The sequence below is a fragment of the Acanthopagrus latus genome, chromosome 1, assembly GCF_904848185.1.
Source record: "Acanthopagrus latus isolate v.2019 chromosome 1, fAcaLat1.1, whole genome shotgun sequence".
Lineage (NCBI taxonomy): Eukaryota > Metazoa > Chordata > Actinopteri > Spariformes > Sparidae > Acanthopagrus > Acanthopagrus latus.
In genome coordinates, this window is record NC_051039.1 from 273,168 (window position 1) to 301,151 (window position 27,984).

A 27,984-nucleotide genomic window follows, 5' to 3' on the forward strand; every position below is an offset into this window, starting at 1 on the left:
GGGGATCCTTTGGGCAGGGCCACCTAGTGATTGACAAGTTGTTACCATGGCAACATGTCCTCCCAGCTCCAGCCTTTCACCAAAATATGGTCACTACTGGTTCCAAAAAACAAAGATGAACATTAGTCCACAAACTAATGAGCGATGTCAGGTGGGTTTATACTTGTTTAGCCTAGCTTAGCACAAAGCAGAGGGGAACTGCTAGCTACGTGAAAACAAATAACCAAAAGATGGAGAGAAAGATTTTTTTTATCTCGTTCATCACTCAACATTGAATTGTGCTATTTTAAATAACCATATGAACAATGTAAACAATATAAACAACATTATAACAATAGCTGAAGTCAGTTTTAGAGCTGCTCAAAATTATTTTATTAACACCAAACCACAGATGTTGAGTGCTAACAAGCTAAATATGTGATTGCCAGGAAATGTTATCTAGCTCGCTACCAAGCAACAAAAAGCAATATGAGCCACAGGAAGAGTCCAGCAGAGGAACATTTTACAGGTTTCAGATGGATTCAGTCTGTCTGGCAGAGATGGTCTTCATCTCCCTGCTGGAAGAAACAGCAGCTGTCTATGCTGGTTTTTCCAGCAGGGCTGGACTTGATTAGCCTAGCTTAGCACAAGGCTTACAACAGATGCTAGCCAGCCTTGTCAAAATATAAAGTTGCTAACAGCAACATAATCAACAGTATATTTATAGAGACCCAGAAATCAATTCAAAATCAAGTCAAGAAAAAGATTTAAAAATCTGTGAGGAGTGGGAGCTGGTGGGCGGGGCTAGTACCGCAGGCTTTATGCGCAGTAGGGTTTCCCCCACTGCCCCCGCCCCCTGACATCATATCGTGATGACGTCACAGATGAAACATCTGTACCAGGAGTCAGAGCTGCTCCTCATGTTCTGTCAACAGCTCCACACGTTTAGAGCCGAAGCCCCGCCCCTTCCGGTACCTCTCACTATAGGGTATTGATCCTGTTTGAACTGCATCATGAGTCACACATATAGACAGTGAAAACACTTTATTATAAAGACGTTAGTGACGTCACAGTCGACAGTTTCGTTAGTGACGTCGTCTTCTGTCTTAAACAGTGTGGAGCTGCTCACAGAACTGGACCAGAACCAGCTCTCCTTTCACAGAACTGCAGATTTATTGGCTCCAGTGTTCTGTCTCTTTAACGCCTCCATGTTGTGATGATAATATGGCCCCGCCCCTCTCACCGGGCGGGGCTCACACTGCAACACAGCACCCACAACAGCATCCAGTACTGCGCACAGAACCAGTACCGGTACTACTCCTCAGTACTGACAGCATCCCGACTGAGACACGAGGAGCGACACGGAGGTGAGTGTGTGTGTTTATTAGTGATAGTGTGTGTTGTTGTGTGTGTGTTAGCGTGTGTGGTGTGTGTGTTCACCACAATCTGCAGTTTAAGCTTAATGAACGGAAAGTGTTATGAGCCAATCAGAGCAGTCCTCCTGCAGCGTCACACTCATCATCATCATCAGTAGATGGTTGGTGGTTTATTCATAATAAATGTTTGTTTGTGTCTCTGATGTAAACAAGACAAATATTTACTAAAATATTAAATATCATAAATTTTTTTGACAGAAACCAGCTGAGACTCATGTTCTGTTTATGATCAATAAGAATAATCAGGACGATGATGATCAATAACAATAATCAGGATGATGATGTTCAATAAGAATAATCAGGACGATGATGATCAATAACAATAATCAGGATGATGATGTTCAATAAGAATAATCAGAATGATGATGATCAGTAACTAAATAAACTCATAACTAATAAATTCACTCATTATTTACTTTCACTAAGTTTTTATATGAAAACAATAAAACCTGTCAGATGCATTGATGAGACCAGATGTATTGATCAGATGTAGTGATGATGATGTCAGGATGGTGGTAGAATGTCTGGCTGCTGTTCTGCTTGTTGTGGAGTGGACCGGGATTAGACTGGTTCCGGTCTGGCACCAGTCTGGTATTTTGCTGAGTCAGCTGGCCTGCCGTCAGTGAAGCGCCTGGACCGCCACAGTGTCGGGCTGCACACGATCAATACTCACTGATCGGCACGTCACTGCCTCAGTCCATAGTTATCATATTCATGTCCTGTAGAACTGGTTCTTATAGTTCTGATACTGATCAGTCTGATTGATTCTGGGTCTGGACTGGCTCAGTGATGTGTTCCTGTCGTTCTGATTGGATGAATTAACCAGACTTCTGTTTCCTGTCAGCTTCCAGCAAGCCCATTGGACAGAGATCAGGTATGAACATCTGCATGTCTGTAATCTGATCTATAATCTATAATCTGATCACCTGGACTTGTCTGCTTGTCTCCCTGGCACCAACCGTGGTTCTGGAGCTCTGACTTCACCTCATCTGAGCTTCAGCCCGTTCTGCTGCAGGTGTTCAGACAGGAATGGTCCTGAGATGAGACAGGGTGGAGGTGAGACAGGATGGAGGTCAGACAGGATGGAGGTCAGATGGTGCTGTTCAGGGTCCAGGTGAGATCGGTCCGTCGCTGACATGTTTCTGCAGAGACATGGAGCTCACAGTGGGTCGTACCGGCTAATCAGAGATGGGCAGAGAGGCGGAGTTTGGGTGGAGCTGAAGCAGAATATAATATTCTTTGTTGTCACTTTAAACATTTGCAGTGAAAAACAAGCGGTGTGAGAAAGAGCAGGAAAGTTTAACAGATACAGATACAGAATCCAAATATTTTATATTATATATTACAAACATTAGAGGGAGCAACTTTAAACACAGACAGACAGACAGACAGGTGTTATTATCCATACAGCTTCTGTGACTCTAAACTTTGGACCCTGCTGGTTTTATTCTGGTTTGTTTTGGATCAGGATGAGTGGAGGCGTATCCGGGTGGATCCAGAAGGAACGGCAGAAGGCTGGAGGTCTGGGCTCAGTCCAGCAGGCTGTACGCTACCAGAACCAGGACTTCCAGGCCCTGAAGGAGGAGTGTCTGCAGAATGACTCCTTGTTTGAGGACCCAATGTTCCCTGCAGAACCTGCTTCACTGGGCTTCAAGGAGCTGGGACCGTTCACCGCCAAAACCAGAGGGGTGGAGTGGAAGAGACCAACGGTAAGAAGGTCCCAGGTGGTGATACCATGCGAACAGGCTGAGGCTAAGCTAACAGGTGGATGGGTCCCTTCTGCTGTCAGCCTGGGTCTTGTGGGTTCAGGTCTTGTGGGTTCAGGTCTTGTGGGTTCAGGTCTGTGGGTTCAGGTCTTGTGGGTTCAGGTCTGTGGGTTCAGGTCTGTGGGTTCAGGTCTTGTGGGTTCAGGTCTGTGGGTTCAGGTCTGTGGGTTCAGGTCTTGTGGGTTCAGGTCTTGTGGGTTCAGGTCTTGTGGGTTCAGGTCTGTTGTGTAATGGAACAGTGAGCTGCTCTGTGGAGACACACAGACGTCTCTATGTCCTCAGTCAGCTGTTTATCTCTGCTGCAGCTCCATGAACTCACTTCATGCTGCGTCCTGTAATGTGATGTAGAACAGATGGCTGTCTCTGACTGGCTGTTGCAGGAGCTGACAGAGAATCCTCAGTTCATCGTGGGCGGAGCCACCAGGACAGACATCTGTCAGGGAGCGCTGGGTGAGTTCCGTCAGCCGGTAACGTGGATTTAAATGATTGCAGTGGGTTTTTCAGCTGCGTGTTGATCCAGGATCAGAAACAGGAAGTGGGCCGAGCTACTACCGAAATGTAATGGATCACATAATCCTGCTTCATATCATCTGAAAGTATGAAGTACTTTTCATCACCAGGTTTCGAAGCAGCGATGAGATCTTCATGTTGAAAAATTGTCCATTAAAAAGTAATGAGATAACAACAGAGGAGCCTTTGGGCCGTCCACAGACTTCTGGCCGGATGTAAACGCTATCCAGACATTACAAGCAGCACCTGAAGGCAGCAGTCATCAGCTCTGACCTTGTATTGATTCATTTATTGATCACTGAATGGACCTCTGATGAATAGGAACACCATTAGTCAGGAACATTACAAGTCTAATGTGAAAGCAGCTAATGTTGTTGTTGTTGATGTTAGCGTTTAGCATAGCATTAGCGTGTCCCAGCAGACCATCAGAGTGTTCAGGGTCCTGGAGTCAGTCTACACTTTAGCAAGCTGCTGTTTCCTGTAAACATGTTCCTCCAATCACAGCCAAGATCATCATCAGCTCATGATGTCAGCTCTGATGTCACCGATGGTGCTTCCTGCTGTTGATCTGGAAATAACAACACGTTTTGCTCTCAATCACAAGAAAACTGTCAGTTTAAGATTAATTTATTTGATTTATTCATTATTGAGGAGGAGACACAAGATCATCTTCTTCTTCTTTTTCTTCTTCTTCTTCTTCTTCTTCTTCTTCTTCTTCTTCTTCACAAAATGGGAAAAACAACATGACAATGATCAATTTCTGTATCTATGTTCTGTAATTAGCATGAAGGGTTCCACCATGTGTTCTATTGTGAGTACATGATCAACTGTTTGACTGTCTGAAAGAGTGTAAAAACTAAATATTTAGAGAGAGTTGGTGTCTGTGTGTCACCTGTGTGCAGGTGAGTCATGTCTGTGCGTTACCTGTGTGCAGGTGAGTCACGTCTGTGTGTTACCTATGTGCAGGTGAGTTGGTGTCTGTTTGTTACCTGTGTGCAGGTGGGTCACGTCTGTGTGTTACCTGTGTGTGTTTCCAGGTGACTGCTGGCTGCTTGCTGCGATTGGCTCTCTGACTCTGAATGAGCGGCTGCTGCATCGCGTCGTTCCTCACGGCCAGACCTTTAACCGCCAATATGCTGGCATCTTCCATTTCCAGGTGAAACCACGCCCACTCACCTGTTCATGATGCCTTCAAGTGGAACTTGGAATTTGTGTTTCTGTCACTAGATGGCACTAAGGAGTCGTTCTTTACTTGCTTGTCTGTCTGTAGTTCTGGCAGTTTGGTGAGTGGGTTGACGTGGTGATCGACGACCGTCTGCCGGTCAAAGATGGAGAGCTGCTGTTCGTCCACTCAGCTGAAGGCAGCGAGTTCTGGAGCGCTCTGCTGGAGAAAGCCTACGCCAAGTAAGATCCTCCAGCACCTGCTGAGGAACCCATCATTGAAAACACAGTACAGTGTTTGGACAGAAAGAAATCTGCTCTGAACCATATTCAGCTGAAATTGTGCTTAATTCAAGAGTTCTCTGTGTTCCCACGGTGTTCCCTGTGTGTTCCCACTGTGTTCCCTGTGTGTTCCCACTGTGTTCCCACTGTATTCCCACTGTGTTCCCACTGTTTCCCCACTGTTTTCCCACTGTGTTTCCACTCTGTTCCCACTGTGTTTCCACTGTGTTCCCTGTGTGTTCCCACTGTATTCCCACTGTGTTCCCACTGTTTTCCCACTGTGTTCCCACTGTTTTCCCACTGTTTTCCCACTGTTTTCCCACTGTGTTCCCACTGTGTTCCCACTGTTTTCCCACTGTGTTCCCACTGTGTTCCCACTGTTTTCCCACTGTTTCCACTGTGTTCCCACTGTGTTCCCTGTGTGTTCCCACTGTGTTCCCTGTGTGTTCCCACTGTATTCCCACTGTGTTCCCACTGTTTCCCCACTGTTTTCCCACTGTGTTTCCACTCTGTTCCCACTGTGTTTCCACTGTGTTCCCTGTGTGTTCCCACTGTGTTCCCTGTGTGTTCCCACTGTACTCCCACTGTGTTCCCACTGTTTTCCCACTGTTTCCACTGTGTTCCCACTGTGTTCCCACTGTTTTCCCACTGTTTCCACTGTGTTCCCACTGTGTTTCCACTGTGTTCCCACTGTGTTCCCACTGTTTCCACTGTGTTCCCACTGTGTTCCCACTGTTTTCCCACTGTTTCCACTGTGTTCCCACTGTGTTTCCACTGTGTTCCCACTGTTTCCACTGTGTTCCCACTGTGTTCCCACTGTTTTCCCACTGTTTCCACTGTGTTCCCACTGTGTTTCCACTGTGTTCCCACTGTGTTCCCACTGTTTTCCCACTGTGTTTCCACTCTGTTCCCACTGTGTTTCCACTGTGTTCCCTGTATGTTCCCTGTGTGTTCCCTGTGTGTCCTCTGTGTGTTTTCAGGCTGAACGGCTCGTACGAGGCATTGTCCGGTGGCAGCACCACTGAGGGTTTTGAGGACTTTACAGGCGGTGTGTCTGAAATGTACGAACTGAAGAAAGCTCCCAGAGATCTTTATCGTATCATCGGCAAAGCTCTGGAGAGAGGATCACTCCTGGGCTGCTCGATAGACGTCAGTCACACACAGATACACACACACACACGTTTAGCAGGGATTTAAAGAGTTCATCTCGTCAGTTTGTTTGTTTTTATTCGTCCTCAGATCACCAGTGCCTTTGACATGGAGGCGGTGACTTTCAAGAAGTTGGTTAAAGGCCACGCCTACTCTGTGACTGCACTCAGAAAGGTGAGCTCAGCTGTCACCTGACCACAGGAAACCATCTGCAGCAGGATCAGGTCCTTGTGCCAGGTTTTGGATGTATGTGGTTTCTGTGCAGGTGGAGTACCGCGGTCGACAGGAGAGTCTGATCCGCATCAGGAACCCCTGGGGTCAGGTGGAGTGGACTGGTGCCTGGAGTGACAAGTCAGTGCTTTAAAACAAACAGGCTGCATGTCAACAGGAGGAAGTGAATGTGTGAGTAATCAGTGTTGGTGTGTCAGTTCCTCAGAGTGGAGCTCCATTGACTCTGCAGAGAAAGACGAGCTGCTCTGCAAGATGGAGGACGGAGAGTTCTGGTAGGTGTCTGCTCTACAGGTACATGTCAGTAACTTCAAGATAAAACATGCAACACATCTGCATCAACATGTCTGAAAACAACCAGACTTTTGTTCTACATGTTGTTTAGATGTGTACTAACATGATGAATGTTTCAAAGTTCAAATCAGAGAAATTCACAAGTTTAAAAGTAAAGAGCTCTCCTCCCATCGGTTAACGGATCAGAGCAGAGAGGTCTGGTTCTGCACCCACTCTCTCCTCCAGAACTGGAGGCTCTGAGCAGCTCCACCCGACCCTCCACACACTGCAAGTGGCAGCCTTCTGCAGCATCCTTCTACATTAGTGAGGCCTCAAAGCAGGAATGACGCTGACCTCTGACCTGCCTGTCTGTGTGTCAGGATGTCTTTCCAGGAGTTCCTTCGTCAGTTCTCCAGGTTGGAGATCTGTAATCTGACCCCGGACGCTCTCAGTGAGGACTCCACCAGTTTCTGGAACACTACGATGTTCGAGGGTGGCTGGAGGAGAGGAAGTACCGCTGGAGGATGCAGGAACCATCCCAGTGAGCGTTTATTAATGAACCACCAACATTTAGAACTACATTATTGATGAATAGGAAGAATCAACAGCAGCTGACATATTGGCTCCCGGATGAGATCTCTAAAAGTTTAACACAGAGGCTGTCAGGTCCAGTTCAGTTTGTAGACCGAAATGAAAGTGCAGAACAAATTGATCAAACTAGAGTTTCAAATGTTTGTTTTTGTCTCGATGTGCAACTACATTTCCCATGATGCCTCATCCCTGCAGACACATTCTGGATCAACCCTCAGTATAAAATCTGCCTGCTGGAGGAGGATGACGACCCCGAGGACGATGAGGCGGCCTGCAGCTTCCTGGTGGCTCTGATGCAGAAAGATCGCCGCCGCTACCGCCGTCATGGCCAGGACGTGCACACCATCGGCTTCGCCATCTATGAGGTCAGAGGTCAAAGCACCCTGTGACACTGCAGTAATAACAGTACATGTGTGACACTTTGTGTTGCTTTAGCTTGTTTAGGGTTATTCCAGAGTTCAGGAAACAAGGTTCTGACTGACAAATGACCCTCAGATTCAGGAGGAACAATGCGGTTTGTTCTGGTCCTAGAACAGTGTACCAGATCGTCACCCTCAGGAATTTTCTGGGGGGCCATGGTTGTTTGTTCATCCAGTCTACATGTGTTTTGTGGATTTATAGAAAGCCTACAATTGTCCCCCCAGGAGCACTGGGGGCACAGCAGGGTAGATTGGGGTACCAGGACCGTTGTGTCCATGTACATGTTTAACTGAACCCAGCCAACTTAATCCTGCTACCTGAACCCTGCTAACTCAACCCTGCTAACCAAACCCTGCTAACTAAACCCTGCTAACCAAACCATGCTAACTCAACCCTGCTAACCAAACCATGCTAACTCAACCCTGCTAATTCAACCGTGCTAACCAAACCCTGCTAACTAAACCCTGCTAACTAAACCCTGCTAACCAAACCCTGCTAATTCAACCCTGCTAACTAAACCCTGCTAACCAAACCATGCTAACTCAACCCTGCTAACCAAACCATGCTAACTCAACCCTGCTAACTAAACCCTGCTAACCAAACCATGCTAACTCAACCCTGCTAACCAAACCATGCTAACTCAACCCTGCTAACTAAACCCTGCTAACCAAACCATGCTAACTCAACCCTGCTAACCAAACCATGCTAACTCAACCCTGCTAATTCAACCCTGCTATCTAAAACCTGCTTACTAGACCCTGCCTAATATTTTTCTTCTGTTTCTTCTTTCAGATTCCTGAAGAGGTGAGTCTATCTGTCTGTCTGTGACCTGTCTGTCTGTCTGTCTGTCTGTCTGTGACATGTCTGTGTGTCCTGCAGTACCGAGGCTGTCACAGTGTCCATATGAAGAAGGATTTCTTCCTGCGTCACTCATCCTGCGCTCGCTCAGAGACCTTCATCAACCTGCGAGAGGTGAGCGCCAGGCTCCGCCTCCCGCCCGGCGAGTACCTGATCGTCCCGTCGACCTTTGAACCCGCCAAGGAGGCCGACTTCGTCCTAAGGGTGTTTACCGAGAAACAGTCGGAGACCGAGTGAGTCTGATAGCACCAGAGATGTCTTCAGTTTATTGATCCAGTCTGAACCAGTCTTATAAATCAGTCTTCTAAACTGTGTGAAACTGTTTCCTCTGCAGCGAGATGGACGATGACGTCGTGGCAAACTTTGATGAAGAGGTGAAAAGTCTCACATTCTGAAGTAAAATGTTCCACTTTCTCCGTGAAGAGAAGAAAATGTGCGGAAACATTAAACATTTCCCAGATTACAGAAATGTGTTGAATAAATAAGCAGATTATCTTCAGATTTTCTTCAGATAATCTTCAGATTATTGTCTCTCTGCTGTCTACAGGATGATTTCAGCTCTCACTGCTTCATCTGACGCCTCATCATTTTAGTCCAGACTCATTCATCTTTTTTAATAATCTTAAACAAACTCTGAAAGATGAATTTAAAGTGTCGACAGTATGATTACTACTTCTAAAAAAACAGCCAACAAAGAAAAGGAAGTGAATGAGCAGGTTCTAATCTGAATGTATTGTTTCCTGACTTTGTGTTGAGATGACCTTTGACCTCAGGAGCTTCCTGTTCTTCTCTGCAGGAGGAAGTCACAGAGAACGACATAGACGAATCCTTCAGGTCCATGTTCGCTCAGCTGTCAGGAGACGTGAGTTCAGCCCCATCGGCAGAATTTGTTTTCATATAAAACACAGACGTGGTAAAACTTCACCTTCAGATTCACGTTGTGACATCACTTTTTCTGCTCGGTCAGGGTCGGCGTTGGTTCAGGATCAGGGTCAGGGTGGAGTCAGGTAATGGGGATGTAGGTGTATGGGGGCTCTAAGAGGCCCAATACCTCACGCGCTCAGGTCTAACTTTACTACTCTTTTATTTGGAAACTGAAATCATAAGGGGACACCTCAAAAAGACAAAAGGGTCAGGGTCAGGGTCGGGGTCAGGGTTGGGATCGGGATCGGGGTCAGCTTGGTCAGGGTGAGGTAGAGATCCTGGCTTGTCTCCAGGAATATGTGTCATTATAACCATCAAGTGGTTTCAGGCCTCCCTGATGTGTCTCTGGTGGTCCGGCACCACCTCCTCCACCTGCTGACGTGACCTTCACTTCATATTCATGTGATATGACACATTTCAGTGCAGAAATGATCAACTGCCAACATGTTTCCAGGCAACCGGGTTTAAAACTGCACATTAACTCAGAAACATCCCATAACTTATGTTTTCTCTGCAACATGCAAACAGCTGTGACAGAAAGTCTGTCTGTGTTTATGAACATATGTTAGCATCCAGGCTAACTGTGGGGTGTGATGCTAACTGTGGTCTCTCATCAGGACATGGAGATCTCAGTACGGGAGCTCAGGACCATCCTCAACCGAGTGGTGTCCAAACGTACGTCTTCACTTTGAAACCATTTTGTTTAAATCCTAGGAGCAGAAAGTTCTGGTCCACATTTCTCCCCTCTCGATTACTGTAACTCCCTCTACATGTGCCTCAGTCAGGCTGATGATTACAGTTAGTCCAAAATGCAGCCGCTACATTTTTAACCAGAAGCAGTCATTGGTCCCATTTTACTCCTGCTCTTGCATCCCTTCACTGGCTTCCTGTGAAATTTAGAATCAATTATAAGATCTTACTGATTACAAATAAGGCACTTCATGACCTTGCCCCCAGTTACATTTCACATCTCCTTGTTCCTCATTACACTCCTCGGCCACTCAGCTCCTCAAATCTCGGCCTTTTATCCGTTCCACGCTCAGTGTATAAAACTAAAAGTGACTGTGCCTTTGCTGTTTTAGCCCCAACATTGTGGAATAGTCTTCCCCATTCACTGAGATTCACTGAATCTGTGGACAGGTTTAAGCGGCTGCTCAAACCCACTTCTACAGGCAGTCATTGTTTGTTTTTGCATCTGTTGTGCCTCTTTTATTTATCCCTCCCTTTTGTATTATCTTCCTGTTTGTCCTTCTTGCGCTCCTTGTTTGCGTTTTTGTGTATTGTTATGCTTATGTATTTGTTGTTTGGAAAGCACTTTGGATCTGTGTCAAAAAGGTGCTATATAAATAAAGTTTTACTTACTTACATGACGAGAATCAGTACATCACTAAAATGGACCATCTCAGCGAAACATGACTTCTTCTGTGGTTGTTTACAGACAGAGACCTGCAGACTGACGGCTTCAGTCTGGAGTCCTGCAGAGCCATGGTCAGCCTCATGGATGTATCCTCACTCTGCTGCTGTCTGCAGGTTCTGCTGGTTCTGTGGGTTCTGTTTATTCTAGTTAAATAGGAAGTCTTTGTGAAAGAGTAGGCCCTAACAGATCACAGATCAGGTGATTTGAGATTGAATAATAAAGCTGACCTGAGGTCCAGACGCTGAGTCCTGCTCAGAGTTCAGGATTCAACAGGAGAACCAGCTGGAGTAAATCATTGTGCTGTTCTGGATCCAGCAGCTCTGGGTTCATTTTAGCCATGTAACCTTGTCAGGAGAAGCGACATGATGACTGCTGCCAGAATACACAGTTGAGTTCTGTTTGTTCTGCTGTTCGGACCCCTTCACTTCTTCTTCACTCGTTGAAAACGGGTCAACCTTGACCGGGGCTCAGAAAGACGGTACCGCTCGACTCGGACTGGTAGAGTTTCAGATCCTCTGGAACAAGATCAGGAAGTGGCTGGTGAGTTCTGGGTCAGGTGTCAATCTGATGAGTTCAAAGCGGCACCAGGCAGAATGGATCTGATGTCCAGCTGCTTCACTGTGATGTCACTGACATGTTGGGTCTGTTCACTGAACTCCATTAACAAAAGTTCTGATTTAAGAGCTGGTGAGTTAAAACAAACATGATGAACACTGGTTCCTTCTCTAACCCTAACCCTGTTCAGAACAGGAAGCTGTTCTGTGGTGACATCATCCAGGTGTGTTTCCATGTTCAGTGTGTGTTGAGACTTGAGTTGATCAGAGTATTGATTACCCATTGTTGACCTCTGCAGGGGATCTTCAGAGAGTTTGATCTGGATAAATCCGGATGTATGAGCTCGTACGAGTTGCGCCTGGCGTTGGAAAATGGCGGTAAGTCTTATTAATGTTGATGTGGCAGCGTTTGTTATTGATCAGTGATCAGTGGTAATAACCTGACCTGTGATGTGTGCCGTCCTCAGGGTTCAAACTCAACAACAAGTTGTATCAGATGCTGGTCGCTCGATACGCCGACAGTGAGATCATCGACTTCGACAACTTCACCTGCTGTCTGGTCAAACTGGAGGCCATGTTCAGTACGTAACCCTGACCCGACCCAAACTGACCGGAGCTCTGTTAGTGAAGGAGCCACGAAGCTTTCATGAACAATGTTTAAAATGTTTCTCGTCTGGTTTCTGTCAGAGACCTTCCAGGAGCTGGACCGAGACGGGACAGGAAGTGCAGAGATGAACATCATCGAGGTACCAAACACGAAACCAACTTCACGTCAATCAGTTAAACCAGACGTTAGTTTGTCGGGAACAGAAACATCTGCCATTTTCCTCTGACGCCTCAGAACCAGAAGCTCAGATATCGTTCTGACATGAGCAGGTTCTGATGTCATCAGGTTCTGATGTCATCAGGTTCACCAAACAGCCTTTGATCTTCCAGGGGAGACGTCAAAGGAAAATGGCCACCCTGTGAAGACGCTCTCTGATTTAAAAACACAGCTTATTGTTTTTAGTATTTCGATATATGTCAGGGAGCTGCGTCCTGATTGGCTGAGTTCTTAATGAGATTCAGAGTCTTTTGTCTCAGTGTGTGTTTAAGCCCTGAATAACGTCTGCAGGCTGCAGTAGTCACAGGGTGACACTTACCTGTGTGACACTGAGACCATCTGAATGGAGTTCATGAGCTGAATGATGAAGTCTGATTACTGAAAGTAATTGAGTACTTTATAGTCTTGTGAGTCAGCTGATCATCACAGTCACTGTTTGTATCTGACTGATGATAAAATCTATTCATTTAAAAATGTAACTAAAGTCATCTCATCAATGTATTGGAGTGGAAGTATAAAGTAACAGAAAATGGAAATACTCAAGTGGAGTACAGGTGCTTAGTTTAGTAAAAAAAAAACTCAGTGATGATATTATACTTCATGTATCAGTTATACCCTGAGTGAAGTACAAATACTTCACATATTGGCACTTAAAATAAACCCTGTGTGTTCTTCTTCCTCCTCCTCAGTGGCTGTATGTGACCATGTGTGGCTGAAGAAGACTCTGAACTTCAAAGTGGCTCCAACAGGAAGAGCGACCTGCAGTACTACAGTACTGTGTGGTACCCCAGTACTGTACTGCTGTAGTCGCTGTAGTACTCAGTCTTCCAACATGACTACGGAGTCTCACTGCTGCCAGAACAGAACACGTTCACATACTTCAGACTCTATGCTGAACCGTTATTTCACTGATTACCAGAGAGGGTGATGGGAGTTGTAGTCTCTTCATCTGTTTGTGTTCATAGCTGCACAGAGGTCAGATATTTAAACACAAGGACGTTTTATTGGCACATTACATATGTTCAGACTCAGGATGCTGCAGCTGACCGACACACAAAGCACCACATCTTATTAAGTAGAAATGCGTGTCTTCATTTAATTCAGCATTCAAAGCTTTGAAGAGTCACACTTAATTAACAACGTGACAGACATTACTGAGCTTTAATGTGAAAACTAGCCACAGGAAGTGCTTTCATTAGCATTAACTCAAAGTTGCTCCACAAAGTGTGTAGTTTTTCATTAAAGCTCATCTAATGTTCCTGTTTATTTCTGCTTCTCTGTTTACAACTTCTTCTCTGTCCTGTTGTGTTGTTTACATGTAACGAGTGATGGGACTGCAGGACCATGAAACAACATTTAAACTGAACTTGAACCTGCCCGCAGTGAGCCTCCGTACTCGCAAACACAGTACTACATATACACAGTACTGCATATACACAGTACTGCATATACACAGTACTGCATATACACTGTACTTCATATACACTGTACTGCATATACACAGTACTGGATCATCACTGCATGATTACTGCAGTACTACACTACAGTATCACAGTACTGACACGAACGCGCTGCTTTATTTATGCACTGACGGCCTTCAGCCTGCTGCAGATACAAACATTATCAATACCTCTATTATCTATTGATTTATTTATTAATGACACTGAGCTACTGTCTGCTGCCTCCTCCACCACCTCTGTTAACTAACCACCTCCACCGTCCTCCTCCACCAATCAGCCTGAGTCACCGCTGAGGGTGTCCTGTGAGGAGGCGTTCAGGGTCAGCTCAGACGAACAAGCGCTGATGTAGCAGATCTGTCATGTTTTCTCTTATTAAAGGAAACAAAACAGCTGAGTGTGTTTGATTCAGTGTCTCTCTGCACCTGCATCACGTGACACACACACACACACACACACACACACACACACACACACACACACACACACACACACACACACACACACACACACACACACAAGCCTTGAGGTGTTGATGTTGAACATTAAATTGACCCAGGTGTAAATGGTCTGTCTGTATGAGAACACCTGTATCGTCACATCAACACTTTCATTCATTATAGTTCCAAACATTAAAAAAGTATCGAGTGTGACGTCAGTGAGAACATTTAAAGGGCCAGTACCCCGAGGACAAACTTTATTTATACTTCAGTGCTTTCAGACAGAACTACAACACGTCGGCGAGTGTGAACACAGTTACAGTTCGGTTCTGAGAACATGAGCCAGTCATCAGAACCATCAGGATCCGATGACCCAGCAGAGACAAACACACAGAACAAGTGTTCACACAAGTTTATAGTTTAACATCAGATCAGCTTCAGTCAGCAGATGTCAGAGTCCAGACTGACAGAGTCCAGACTGACAGACTCAGTCCAGCACCTCGGTCACTCCTCCGCTGCCACACTCCCTATTCTGCAGCGGTCCGACAGTCATCCCCGCTCGGTCCTACTTCTGGTTCTCCCGGCCCTCCTTTGACTCCAGCGGGCCCAGCAGGACGGCCTGGGCCTCCAGTAGCGTGGTGTCTGTGATGGCTCCGAGGAAGCGGGAGGTGAGCTCCAGGTCCTGCAGCCGCAGCCGGACCCTGCTGCCCCGCTGCAGCTGCTCTCCGTGCTCCGGCCGCCGGCACACGCAGTGGAACTTTCCGCCGAAGTCGATGTACAGGTCGTCCTGGACCACATGGAAGATCCTCCCGACCACCACCTTGTCTTTGGCCGGTCCCATCTGGATCAGCGGGGACCGGCGGAGCAGCGAGGCGAAGGTCTCCTCATGAACGGAGGAGGAGCCGCTGCCGCCGGACGCGGCGCTCTCCGCCTCCCGCCGGAGCTCCGACTGCAGGTCGAAGGCGGCAGCGAAGCCAGAGCTGGTTCTGACCGCGGGGGGCTGCTCGGAGCTGGTTCTGACCTCGGGGGGCTGCTCGGAGCTGGTTCTGAGCTCGGGGGGCTGCTCGGAGCTGGTTCTGACCTCGGGGGGCTGCTCGGAGCTGGTTCTGAGCTCGGGGGGCTGCTCGGAGCTGGTTCTGACTGCGGGGGGCTGCTCGGAGCTGGTTCTGACCGCGGGGGGCTGCTCGGAGCTGGAGTCCGAGCTGAACGAGATTCTGATGAGCCGGCTGTAGCGGAACCGAGCTCCACAACTCAGGCTGGACACAACCTTACACAAGGCCGCCATGTTGTCCCACAATGCACAGCGAAGAGCACTTCCTTCTTCAACTTCCGGTAGAGAAGACACGCCCACAGCGCCACCTGTTGGCTCTCCTCACTGATGACAGGTGATTAGTGATTGATGAAGCTATCGATCGGTTGTTGACGTCTGTAAGAACTGTGTATTTCATCGGTAAAAGATTTCTAATGTTAATTAATTAAGTTGGCAGCAGTGGAAGAAGACAGAGACGCGCTGTTCACAGTTCACACTGTGACTAACGACGCTTCAGTTACTTTACTTTTTATGATTCAAGCGACTAAAAATCATCTGCAGCTAATCTGACCTGTGATTAATTGTTTCACCTTAAACTGAACTGCGACCTTTAGAGATCTTGTTGATATTTACCTTACAGTTTGTATTGTATTTCCTGTGAGTCCGCAGCAGTCGGCAGGTGGCGCAGTGATCACCTGTCATCGTGACGTCTGCCGCAGTCGGATGAGCGAAGAAGAGCTACGCATGCGCACTGTGTAATCGCGTCTGAAGACAACATGGAGGTGTTTGTCAGCGCTCCGAGTTTCAGCTTTTCTCCCTGGATGTTTCCAGACGAGTCTGTGGTCGGAGACCTGCTGAACCGGTTCACACAGACGCAGGTGAGTGTTCACACCGACCAGAGGCGGGAACCCGGCAGTAACCCGCCTCCACATGCCTTTATTAAGAAACCAAGAGTTAGCTTCCGTGCTAATGTTAGCAAGAAGGCGATTCGCTGCTCTTTTCTGACAGTGACGAAACACAACAGCACATTAATGAACATGAACACAGCGGCTCGGTCCAGACTGTACCGACAGAACACAGCGGCGTCCGGGTCATCCGGCACCAGCTCACCTGGGCCGCCCACCGCTGTACTATGATTACTGTCCGACCTGCGGCTGTACTCTGATTACTGTGTGTGTGTGTGTGTGTGTGTGTGTGTGTGCGCGCGCGCAGGGAGTTTCTTCTCCAGAGGATTTCTACGTCATCAGAAATGGCCGACTGTCTTGTGTGGATGACCCGCTGCAGCAGGGAGCTGTCTATCACCTGCAGCCGCGCCTCTGGGGGGGGAAAGGAGGTCTGATCAGAACCGAATTAACCTCGATGAAACTGTGATTGACTGTCTTGTCTTCTTCTGTGGTGTCTAACATGAGTGTGTGTCTCAGGGTTCGGCTCCATGCTGCGAGCTCTGGGCGCTCAGATCGAGAAGACGACTAACCGCGAGGCGTGCAGAGATCTGAGCGGGCGACGCCTCCGAGACGTCAACCATGAGAAGGAGTAAGAGACGGAGTTCCTGCGAGAAGCTCGCGTTACACGTTCGCTCAGAGGGCAGGTGAAGCTGACTGTAACTCTTCTTCTGTGGTGTGTTAGGATGGCGGAGTGGCTGAAGAAGCAGTCGGAGCGCGAGGCTGAGAAGGAGCAGCGCCGTCTGGAGCGCCTGCAGAGGAAACTGAGTGAACCCAAACACCAGTTCACTGATCCAGAGTACCAGCAGCAGTGTCACGACCTGTCAGAGAGGCTGGAGGACTCCGTCATCAAAGGTGTGTGTGTGTGTATGTGTGAGTGTGTGTGTTCCTCCAGAGGAGTTCTAATTGCAGGTGATGTCACATGACTGTGGTGTCTGGACGTACAGTCAGAGATCTGTTGATCTTCACTGATCCACTCGAGGCAGTCAGCAGGGCTGAAATAAGTTGAAACTAAACAAATGTTGGATGTGTGGAGCTGTCAGAGCTGCTGTAGTCACAGATCAACAGACTCGTGTTGGATTGTTAAGCACATTGAAGGTAACCGGTCCGGCCTTTGTGATGTGTCTCTCAGGTCTGCAGGCGTCCTCCAGCGGTCAGGTGAAGGCCGTTGACGTCTCTGCAACAAAGAGACCAAACTCAGATCAGAGTGAGCAGCCACACGCGAAGAAGAAGAAAGCAGCGGCGACGTCAGCAGCGTGTTTCTGGTGAGCATCCGTCCTCCTGACACATGAACACACTGAGGAGGAGGAAGAGGAGGCTGAAACCTTCCTCACAGCTCATGTTCTCCACCTGGAGCATCTCGTCATCTTCTAGTAGATGACTGGAGAATTAGCTCCGCCTGCTGATCGTTTCCATCAACCAATCAGCTCAGTCGCTTCTTTTTCAAACAGAAATCTGATTTTAGTTTTCTGTTGTCATGGTTACAGGACAGGGGTCGACCAGCTGCTGAGCTCAGAGGAAGACGATGATGAAGATGAGGACGACGATGAGTGTCCATCCACATCGTCTTCTGGCTGTGGAGTCGCTGCTGCTGTTACCATGACGACACAGACAGAGGAGGCGGAGCCTGAGCAGAGCAGCAGGTAGACGTGAGCTCTGACAGCAGGAAACATTCAGACATGTCACAGTTATTCATCTGTCATATCTCTCCTCAGCTCGTCTGACTGCAGCTCCTCATCAGCTGATCACACCACCAGACCCTCAGAGGATCAGAGACCTCCAGAGGAGTCCAGAGACCAGACCACCAGACCCTCAGAGGATCAGAGACCTCCAGAGGAGTCCAGAGACCAGACCACCAGACCCTCAGAGGATCAGAGACCTCCAGAGGAGTCCAGAGACCAGACCACCAGACCCTCAGAGGATCAGAGACCTCCAGAGGAGTCCAGCTGTTCATCTCAGCAGCAGGTCAGTAGTTTGTTCTCTTTGTGCTGCCATAGCTTCCCCTCTGTCCATCCCATAGTACGTCAGACACAATTGGACACTGTTCAAAGATGGTGTCCTCACACGTGTGGATGCCTCCTCTCTGCAGTATTCAGGCCGACAGATCTCAGTAGAGTCCAAACCCTGTTTCTGTTTGGTTTGCTTCCTTCAGCCCAGATGGCTCTGCCATGTTTACACTAGACTAGTCTAGTCTGGTCTAGTTTGGGATCTTTGGTTGTATGCCGTGATAACTAATTTGATTTTTAATTCTTATTTGGTCTTCATTAGAGCTGCAACGACTACTTGAGTAACTTGAATAAATCAATTACAAAAAATGATTGAGGCAAAATCTCTGCCTCCAGGCTTCTTTTAATTCTTATCATCCGCGTTATGTGGCTGCTTAACTCAGGGATCATTTTTCCACGGACTGTTATTGTGGACACACACCACAACGTTCAGAACTGAGTTAACGTGATGGCGGAGAGCCAAGACGCCGTCCTTAAAAGTCAGAGAATGTCCAAAGTCTGGAGTCATTTCACACTTTAAAAAGAAGATAACAAAGTGCAGCGTGTTTACGAAGCAACACTGGAGCACCACAACAGCACGTCAGCAATCATTCAACATCTGAACTGATAGCATCCAGCTGTTGACACCAGCTCACCAAGCGCCACCGACACAAGCTAACGTAAACATTGATGTTAGCTAATTTAATGTAGCCTTCCATTGCTAATTAGAACATATGATATTTGTAGAGGCTGTAGTCTGATGTTGGTATGACCAGATATCATGTGAAGATGTGGAAACTGATTTGTGTTAAATTGCAAGAGAGTAACAGACACACACACACACACACACACACACACACACACACACACACACTCATCTTGTCTCTCACTCTCCCTCATGCACAGGTGCACACATAAACGAACACACACCTTTAGTCCTGCTGATAGGAACAGTTGGAATAAATACCTGTATGTTTCTTCTCAGGAATAACAGCCAATAGCCTGTTTAACAGGCCTGTCATTTTCATCATGCATTATTTGGTATTGTTGTTTAATAATGTAAAATTATTTTTTATTAGATTTATCGATGGGATAATCGGTAAAATACTTGATCAAATGTAAATCACTTATCATGTAGCTGTCTTGTAACTGGCTGCAGCTTCAGGTCAGAGGAGGCAACTTTAGCTAGCTAACCCATTAGCTGCTCTACAACCTGCTGTGTGTGTTGCTCATGATGATAGTTGGAGCTGATTTGAGACTTGTGGTCGGATGTCAGGACTCTTCACGCGTTCATGGAAATAAAGTGTTGGCTGGAGATCTGAAGCTATCGGAATATTTCTTGGGCATGAAACATGAACATTAAACTGGTGTTCGTCTCCTCAGCAGCAGCAGCAGCAGCAGCAGCAGCAGCAGCAGCAGGGCCGGTCTCTGCTGGATCTGTCCTCAGTGTCATCTGTAGACCAGCTCCAGTCTCTGGGTCTGGATGTGCTGAAGGAGGAACTGATGTCTCGAGGTTTGAAGTGCGGGGGAACGCTCACAGAACGTGCTGCCCGACTCTTCTCCATCAGAGGACTGGCACCAGATCAGATCGACCCGGCGCTGCTTGCCAAACCGGCCAAGCCTAAGAGGAAGTGAAGAGGTCAGAGGTCACGGCTGATCTGAGCAGTCCCACATCTTCCCATCGCAGCCAGATCGGTTGTTGAAATGTTGACCTTTTCCTTTTGTCCAGGACGGCTCACCGCTCTGAGGAGGACTGTGAGCTGGATGTGAGACTTTCTGAAAATTAGTCTTTAGATTGTTATAAGTTTGAGCTGCAGGTCATTAACATCTGTTGGTTTGTCCAATCAGGAAGCAGGATTTTCCATGCGCTTTAGAGAGGCGGAGTCCCGCCACTTCTGGTGTTCCCCGATTTTTAAAAAAAATGGCTGACGTAATTTTGCAGCTAGCCCTGATGTTAGCATCAGCCCAGTTCCCTCTGTGGAACTTTTCTTTAGATTTCTGATGATTGCAGAAAATAATCTAACCCAAGTTTTGTGATATTTACATGTTTTTCTTTTCAACAAGATAATCGTCATGACACAATGTAATCAGGACCAAAATATGTTTCATCTCTGTTTCTGCTGGACCGCGGTGGGACGTCACTTCTTCAGAACGTCTGCGGTTCTTCTTCTGCTCAGTTCCGTTAAAGAAAATCTCTTCATTTTAAATATTAAAAATACTTCATGTGAATTGAGTTTGTGCTTAAATGAATGAATGTTTTAATTAAAACGTCTGAAACAAAGAGTCATTCATCGTTTCTCATTAACATTCAGGGACTGCAGGTATTATCAGACTTATATTTAGGGAAGTTTAGAAGAACCTTTGACCCAAAAAGGAAGGTTCTGCCTGAGATCCCAGAATGATCTGAAATAACTTTATTTAGAGCAGCGGTCTCAAACTGATCCAGTAAAAAGCTGCTGTGGCTGCAGGTTTTCGTTTGCGTTCTTGCTTGGTTGGACTGAAAACCTGCAGCCACAGCAGCTTTTTACTGGATCAGTTTAAGACCGCTGGTTTAGACCCTTTGTACTGAGATCTAAAGTGACTGATGATGTTCCGGCAGTGACTCAGTGACATACAGCACTAACTGAACTTTCTTATTAAACATCTGAGACAAATGATGTTCTTCATTTCCCAGTAACAAGCAGAGACTGCAGATATTTTATGTTTCAGGAAGTTTCAAAGAACAGTTTTCTGATAAAGGAAGACTCTGCCACGAGATCCCAAACTGATCCAGAATAACTTTATTTAAGCCTTTTAACAGCAGCACTGAGCTCTAAAGTGACTGATGACGTTCGAGCAACATTCAGTTAGTGCCACTAACTGAATGTTTGTATTAAAATGTCTGAAACAAGTTCCAGCTGTTCATCAGTTCACAGTAACATTCAGGGACTGTAGGTTTTTCTGTTTCATGAAACATCAGCAGTGATTCCCTCCGTTGAATGATGTGATCTTTGTACAACAGATCTGTTACAAACTCTTTCACAGCTGGTTGTGTTGAGTACTGACAGACCCGAAGTTACCAGAACCTCAAAACAGATCAGAGCAGAAGTGTGAGCAGCTGTCCGTCATGAAGTGGTTCATCTCTCAGCTCAGACTGAGACAACAGGACGTGATGTCACGTGATGTCAAATTAAATGTGACTTCATTTACATCCACTGTCAACAGGAAGTCAGTATGTTAGCAGTCTACTGAACTTCCTGTTTCCTCCTCGAGCCTCCAATCAGATGATGATGACAAACGAAGTCACCTTCAGAAGCCGGGGTTCCAGGAAGTGACCTGCGGCGTGTCCACCTCCTCGTAGCAGACGATGACGTCACCGGGGTTGAAGGTGACGTCGCCGTCCACTGACAGACCGCACTCCATCCCCACCTTCACCACCTGAACGTCGTCTTTGTGGTGCTTCAGCGCCGCCAGAGAACCTGCAGGGAACATTAAAGAAACAGTTGACCCAAAAAAATCCAGTCAGCGTTTATCAGTGAATATGTTACGTTCCTGAAATATTACTCAGATCCAAGTGAACCTAAGTAACAGATGGTCTCAGCATACCTGTCGTCCCAACACGGCAGGTGTGACTCACCTTCCCACACTACGTCTCGGCCTCGGATCACACGGAACTTGAGTCGACGGTCCAGCTGACCTTTCTGAATCCGACAGCCGGCGACAGGAACCTTTTTCTTCCCCACAGACACGTCAAACATGGCGAGAACCGTCGCTTCACCTGAGCGACCAGAGAGAGAGAGTGTCATCATGTTTTAGTTTATCTGAAGATGTCATTTACAGTCCACAGCAGAGAACTCTTTATCCTGTTTGGCTTCCAGCTCCATGTTCAGGCTGGTTTCCTCACCAATGATGTTCTCTGACACATGTGGAGGCAGTTTGCTGCTCAGCTCGTCTTTCAGCTCGTCGATCAGTTTATAGATGATGGTGTGAAGTCGCAGCGGGACGCCGCACCGCGCCGCCAGCTGCTGGATCGGCTTGCTGGCTCCAACGTTGAAGCCGTAAATCGAACCTGAAGGAGGAGAAAAGAAGAGCGCTGGGTCAGAACCACTGACTGCAGTCCATTTATCAAGTAGTTCGACAGGAAGTCAGTATTATCAGGGTTTCTGCAGGTTTGAACAAGTCAAATTTAAGACTTTTTAAGACCTTTTAAACTAAATTTAAGACCTGAAGTACAAAAAAGTAAGGACAGATGAGATCCCAGTATTGTGTGTGCTGCCATTCACAGAGCAACTCAAACAATGAAGAATGAGTGAGTGTGTCAGGGTTATTATTGTTTTTAAATTTCAGTAGTTTTTATTTTAATTTAGTTTTGTAGTTAGTTTTTTTTTTATTTCAAATGAGTTTGAATTAGTTTACCAAGTGATTAAGAGTTTTAAGTTAACTGTAATAACCCTGGTGTGTGCGCACATACACAGCGTTCAAAATCCAAAGCACCTCCGCTTTCAACGTCAAAGAGCCGAAGATGGTTTGAATGTCTGTGAGACGGCAGAGTTCAGGTCGAACAGAACTGGACAACTTGGACCAGGAACTGGTGACAAAGGCGTACAGAAGTGTGCGTTAAAGCAGATTCTGCTGTCAAAGTTTTTCTGGAGCTGATGAAGTGTGTGGAGATAAATTCAGACCAGGCTGTTGACAAAACGCCACTGACGTTCCTGATACTTCAGACAGAAGAACGCACAAGCTGACTGAGAATCACTGACACGTTTCACCAAAACCAAACAATAGAAAAGGCGATGACAGCAGCTGTGAATGAACGTACATATTTAAGACCTGACTAAATGTAATTTAAGACTTGCGTGCAAAATATGGACGTATTTAAGACCTTTTAAGACCCCGTGGAAACCCTGATTATGTATCATCTTCAAAATCAACTCAGGGTTCTTTTCTTAGCATCAATGCAAAATAAAAATACAAATCTGGAACATCTCCGAGCTCTCTGTGACCTCTGACCTCACAGTGACCCGCTGTGATCACCTGTGAACATCTGGGCCATGTTAACGTCGTTTTCTGAGATGTCACCGATGCCGAAGTGGACGACGTCCATCTGACACTGATGCTGAGCATCGTAACTGTCCAGGATGTTCAAGATGGCCTCCACCGAGCCATCCACGTCACCTGGAGGTCGAAGATAATTCAGTCAAAACTAACAAGTGATGAAACTAGTTTGATTTGTTCTAACAAGTCAAGAATAAAAGAGGCAGTTCTGTAAAGTCGTGTTAAGAGGGAACTGGGTTTCAAATGTGATCACTGTAGTTCTGTTCTGCTGTCAGGTGACAGAACGACTTCTGATCCAACACTAGATGTCACCATCACTCGTTAGCAGCAGCTTCATTAGCAGCAGCATCACCTTTGATGATGAGCGGCAGGCTGTACGCGTCTCTCTGCGTCTTCTCGCTCGGTCTCACGGAGAACTTGCCCTTATTGGCTCGGTACAGAGCCGACTTCCTCTGCCTCCAGCTCAGGTGAGTTAGCCCCTCCCTCTCCTTCTTGTACTCCTCCAGGTGTTGTTTCTGTTTCAGCTCGATGACGCTCTGCTCCTCCAGCAGCTTCTGCTGCTCCTCCTCATACGTCCTCCACTCCACCACCTCTCTGGCTCGCTGCTGCTCAACAACAACACAAACAGTTTCTGACAGTAGCTCGGAGACACAAGCTGGATCAGTAACAATCAGCACAAAGACACTCAAAGACTGGAGGAAGATTGCTCAAAGACAGAACCGGTTCTGTTCTCACCTCTGACTCCACCTCCAGGATGATCTCCCCAGCAGACGGCAGCTCCTTCCAGCCAACCACCTCCACCGCAGCACTCGGCCCCGCCTCTGTCACCGCCCTCCCATTCTCATCCAACAGGTAACGGACTTTAGCCCAACTCTTCCCTGCCACCAGGACAGAACCTCGCTTCAACGACCCCCGCTGCACGATGGCTGTCGTCACAGGACTGACAGGAAACATGCCGGGTCACAGAACCAGAGTTACACACTGTGTGTGAGGTCATCTAGAACTCACAGAACCACAGTTACACACTGTGTGAGGTCACTGATGACGACTCACCCTCTGCCTTTGTCAGTGCGACTCTCGATGACGATCCCCTCCACGAGGCCGCTAGACTCCGCCTTCAGCTCCAAAATCTCCGCCAACGTCACCGTGGCCTCGGCCAGAGCCATCAGGTTGTCGCCCTGACAACAGAAACAACATGATGTCATCACCCCGACCTCACCCGTTCCAGCTCCTCACAGCCGACGGCTTGAGCTCACCTTGAGCGCAGAGACGTGGATCGCCTGAACGTCTCCTCCAAACTCCTCACAGACGACGTCGTACGCCAGCAGCTCCTGTTTAACCCTCTGCGGGTCGGCCTGAGGCTTGTCACACTTGTTCACCGCCACGATCATCGGCACTGGAACAGCAGCACAAACTCAATACAGACACAAGAACCTCGTCTGCCCTCAGCTGTGACTGTCAGGCGGGGCTCGTACCGTTTGCTCTCTTGGCGTGCTGGATCGACTCAACCGTCTGGTTCATGACGCCGTCGTCGGCCGCCACCACCAGGATAACGATGTCAGTGGCGTTGGCTCCTCGGGCTCTCATGGAGGAGAAGGCAGCGTGGCCCGGAGTGTCCAGGAAGGTGATCTTCTCACCTGTAGGCAGCTGGACTGGAAGAAAAAACCCACAGTGTGGTCTGTAGTTCTTCCTCAGGTAGAAATATGATCCATCAGATTGTGAAATCAGCTGATATTCAGTTAAAGGACCTCCCTGCTGAAGGCCGATCAGTCTGATAGATCGCTGACAAGTTAAAAAACGAATCATTGATAATCGCTGATCAGTTGAGTCAGATTTGATCAATGATTTATTTGTGCTGTTTTTTTTTTATGGAAAACACTCAATCATCCAAGAAGCTAATGAGCAGATTAATCTATAAACAGCCGTCTTTAGGTGCACTTCCTGCAGACCTTTCACAGTAAAAGCCTCTCACAAATGGGAAAGATTTTGCTTTAAACTGCTGGATGGCTTTTAATTTGAAACAGTTGTAGGAAACACTCAGTTACATTGATGTCAGCTTGAGAGGGACAAACTGTAAATGTATTCTTCTGGTTCTGCCTCTGGAACCAGAACATGTTCTAAACCAGCAGGTGTGTTGTTACCCAGAAAAGCTCCGATGTGTTGCGTGATCCCTCCGGCCTCCGTGGAGACGATCTGGCTCTTCCTCAGACTGTCCAGCAAGGTGGTCTTCCCATGATCCACGTGGCCCATGATGGTGACCACTGGGGGGCGCGGCGCCAGGCAGGACGGGTCTGCTGGGGGTCTAGCAGGGTCAGAGTTCAGAGGTCAAACATACAGCCTCAGCAGAACCAGAGAGACTTTATAAAGTTTATATAGGTTTCTGAGGGCCTCCTGTGAGTGTGTGATGATGTCATCCCAACATCCAATCACCTGTCGTTTTAAAGTGTCAAAAAAACAACAAGCTTTGATCAGCGGCCCGGTCCAGTCTGGTCTCACCTGCTCCACAACAACAACTAGAGACAGAGAAAGTGGACGCACTATTTTTCTTTTTAATTTTATGTAAAACTCGGCATGTTGGCATCACTTCCTGCTGTGTTCTGATTGGCTGGTTTGTAGACGTCTTTCTGTCCTACCTCCTGTGGACGTCTCTGTTGGGTCGCTCTCTGCTGTCGCTCAGTTTGGCCCAGCTGAACTTCATCCCCGATCGTTTGACCACCTCTTTAATCCACCTCTCCTCCAGGACCGAGTCCGGTTCCAGAGAGTCCACATCCACCGACGTGTTCAGCAGAGCCTCGATCACGTGGTCTGAAACGAGACGAGACTTTATTAATCAGAACCTCAGACAGGAGGTCTGAAACAAGACGAAACAGGAAGTGACAGTCTGAACTTTGCAGTTTCTTACCGAAGTCTTTGTTCATGGCCTCAGCGAGAGACGCCACCGTCATCGTCTGTCTGATCTCCACTTCCTGTTTGTCCACTTTCACTTTGACCTTCTTGTCTCTCTGGTCCTTCCTGTGACCTTGGACCTGCACACACCACATCAGGACAATCAAACACAGTGGAGCGAGTCGCTGACGACAGCTGGCAGCACACAGACGTTTTCCTCTACCTGCTTTGAGGCGAACTCCCTGTTCTGGTGACAGGTGAGCAGAGGGGCGGAGCCTCGAGTGGAAAAGAGGTGAGGCACCGGCAGGAAATTGCTGAGCAGTGTCAGGTCGTTGTGGGCGAGCCGCCGGGCCCCCCGCATCACTGATGACATCACATTCATACCTGCAGAGAGAGAAAGGGACAGCTGAGTCTCTGCTGCCGGACCTCACTGTCCCTGTTGGACCTCGCTCTCCCTGTTGGACCTCACTGTCCCTGTTGGACCTCGCTCTCCCTGTTGGACCTCACTGTCCCTGTTGGACCTCGCTCTCCCTGTTGGACCTCACTGTCCCTGTTGGACCTCGCTCTCCCTGTTGGACCTCACTGTCCCTGTTGGACCTCGCTCTCCCTGTTGGACCTCACTGTCCCTGTTGGACCTCGCTCTCCCTGTTGGACCTCGCTGTCCCTGTTGGACCTCGCTCTCCCTGTTGGACCTCGCTGTCCCTGTTGGACCTTGCTGACAGGTGTCATTTTTTTAAAAATCAGTACAATTCAAACATTCAGTAATGACGTCAGCACCGGTGACTGTATGGACTGAGCAACACCTGCAGAACCAGGAGAGACAACTGAGGACAGGTGGATTATAAACAGCATCAGATCACAACATGTGCTGGTGACTGAAGCCTCAACAGTCCAGACAGATGAGCAGTATTATTATTATTATTATTATTATTGTTGTTGTTGTTGTTGTTGTTGTTGTTGTTGTTGTTGTTGTTGTTGTTGTTTAGTCTTGCTTTGGATCGAACCTTAGGGTGAACCTGTCCACGCAGCGGAGTAGAAGACTGATGACGAACTGACTGAACAGCCGAACTAAGAGGTCCGGTGGATTTATCACAGCACCAATTTCTTCAGAACCCAGGTGCCGGTTCAGTTGGGTCAGGTGCTCATACCTGACAGCACTAAAACACAACATATATCAGTGAAGTTTGGTGAGCGGGTCGGAACACATCAGAGCACCCCGGTTCGGAAACACGAGTCACGCTAGTTTCCTCTCTACCTGTCGGTGTCGGTCCGCGGACGGTCTCGGGTCCCGGCTCGGTTCAGCTTGTCAGAGACGCTTCTGCTTTCAGCTCATCCTCAGAACAGCTCTTCATCTGTTCACTGTCACCGTCAAATCATCCTCCGACTGGGAGCCGCCATGACAGCTGGCTGACAACCCGGAAGTGACGCCATCGCCCCCCTGTCGGTCCGGAGGGAAACTGCTGGTTCCTGATTTTTGGACTTGAGGAACCATTTAACTTACTTACTGTCGCATACCTGCTCACTGAAAAAGATGTTCTTGTTATTTTATTCAGTGAAACAAATCTGTTGAATTTGGAACCAGTTTCTTCATCTTGTCCAAAGCTCACCTGAAGTTTAAGGTGTTTCTACTGGAATTCAACAGAAGAGCCAGATCAATCTTCTGAAGTCTCTCAGGATTGTAAAAGACAACAACATTAACTATTATGACAGCTTGGTGAATGTAGAACTTTAATATCTATCTAATAACTATGAATTATTATTATTATCAGCAAATGTACAGACTTCATGTAATCATATTCTCTGCATGACCAATGCATGTACCTTTTTTAATTTTCTTATT

General features: G+C 47.4%; 4 protein-coding genes across 11 annotated transcripts; 2 read left to right on the forward strand and 2 right to left on the reverse strand.

Moving 5' to 3' along the window:
* The first annotated feature begins 45 nt into the window (after positions 1-45).
* On the forward strand, positions 46-14,225 carry LOC119019727 (calpain-1 catalytic subunit-like). The gene is made up of 24 exons (XM_037098548.1): positions 46-151; positions 1,094-1,346; positions 2,260-2,289; positions 2,884-3,124; positions 3,562-3,631; positions 4,729-4,847; positions 4,962-5,095; positions 6,115-6,283; positions 6,374-6,457; positions 6,549-6,634; positions 6,712-6,786; positions 7,165-7,325; positions 7,571-7,740; positions 8,588-8,599; positions 8,675-8,886; positions 8,988-9,027; positions 9,450-9,515; positions 10,195-10,252; positions 11,016-11,080; positions 11,466-11,534; positions 11,848-11,926; positions 12,016-12,129; positions 12,236-12,294; positions 13,061-14,225. Exons 1-24 carry the CDS (start codon positions 145-147, stop codon positions 13,085-13,087), a joined length of 2,400 nt encoding a protein of 799 aa, XP_036954443.1. The 5' UTR covers positions 46-144; the 3' UTR covers positions 13,088-14,225.
* A 152-nt stretch (positions 14,226-14,377) lies between these two features.
* Positions 14,378-15,844, reverse strand: mrps28 (mitochondrial ribosomal protein S28). Its single transcript, XM_037098644.1, has one exon. It carries the CDS (start codon positions 15,551-15,553, stop codon positions 14,834-14,836), a length of 720 nt encoding a protein of 239 aa, XP_036954539.1. The 5' UTR covers positions 15,554-15,844; the 3' UTR covers positions 14,378-14,833.
* A 168-nt stretch (positions 15,845-16,012) lies between these two features.
* sde2 (SDE2 telomere maintenance homolog (S. pombe)) lies at positions 16,013-20,511 on the forward strand. Of its 5 annotated transcripts, none has more exons than XM_037098599.1 (8): positions 16,013-16,176; positions 16,511-16,631; positions 16,720-16,831; positions 16,925-17,094; positions 17,372-17,504; positions 17,727-17,882; positions 17,955-18,204; positions 19,605-20,511. In XM_037098599.1, the coding sequence occupies exons 1-8, from the start codon at positions 16,075-16,077 to the stop codon at positions 19,857-19,859; spliced, it is 1,299 nt and encodes a 432-aa protein (XP_036954494.1). In that variant the 5' UTR covers positions 16,013-16,074; the 3' UTR covers positions 19,860-20,511. The 5 variants fall into 5 exon arrangements, with proteins under 5 accessions (XP_036954494.1, XP_036954504.1, XP_036954512.1 ...); XM_037098609.1 differs by having other exon boundaries at positions 16,017-16,176; positions 19,608-20,511; XM_037098617.1 differs by having other exon boundaries at positions 16,017-16,176; positions 19,611-20,511.
* Positions 20,512-20,981: 470 nt separating this feature from the next.
* mtif2 (mitochondrial translational initiation factor 2) lies at positions 20,982-27,584 on the reverse strand. Of its 4 annotated transcripts, none has more exons than XM_037113010.1 (15): positions 27,400-27,582; positions 27,149-27,301; positions 26,368-26,528; positions 26,161-26,284; positions 25,892-26,063; positions 25,400-25,560; positions 24,734-24,910; positions 24,515-24,654; positions 24,312-24,436; positions 23,994-24,198; positions 23,611-23,863; positions 23,238-23,378; positions 22,108-22,272; positions 21,841-21,981; positions 20,982-21,682 (listed from the first exon to the last, which is right to left on the reverse strand). In XM_037113010.1, the coding sequence occupies exons 3-15, from the start codon at positions 26,524-26,526 to the stop codon at positions 21,513-21,515; spliced, it is 2,133 nt and encodes a 710-aa protein (XP_036968905.1). In that variant the 5' UTR covers positions 26,527-26,528; positions 27,149-27,301; positions 27,400-27,582; the 3' UTR covers positions 20,982-21,512. The 4 variants fall into 4 exon arrangements, with proteins under 4 accessions (XP_036968905.1, XP_036968923.1, XP_036968898.1 ...); XM_037113028.1 differs by lacking the exons at positions 27,149-27,301; positions 27,400-27,582 and adding exons at positions 26,609-26,817; positions 26,856-27,073 and having other exon boundaries at positions 26,368-26,570; XM_037113003.1 differs by lacking the exon at positions 27,149-27,301 and having other exon boundaries at positions 27,400-27,584.
* Positions 27,585-27,984: the final 400 nt, after the last annotated feature.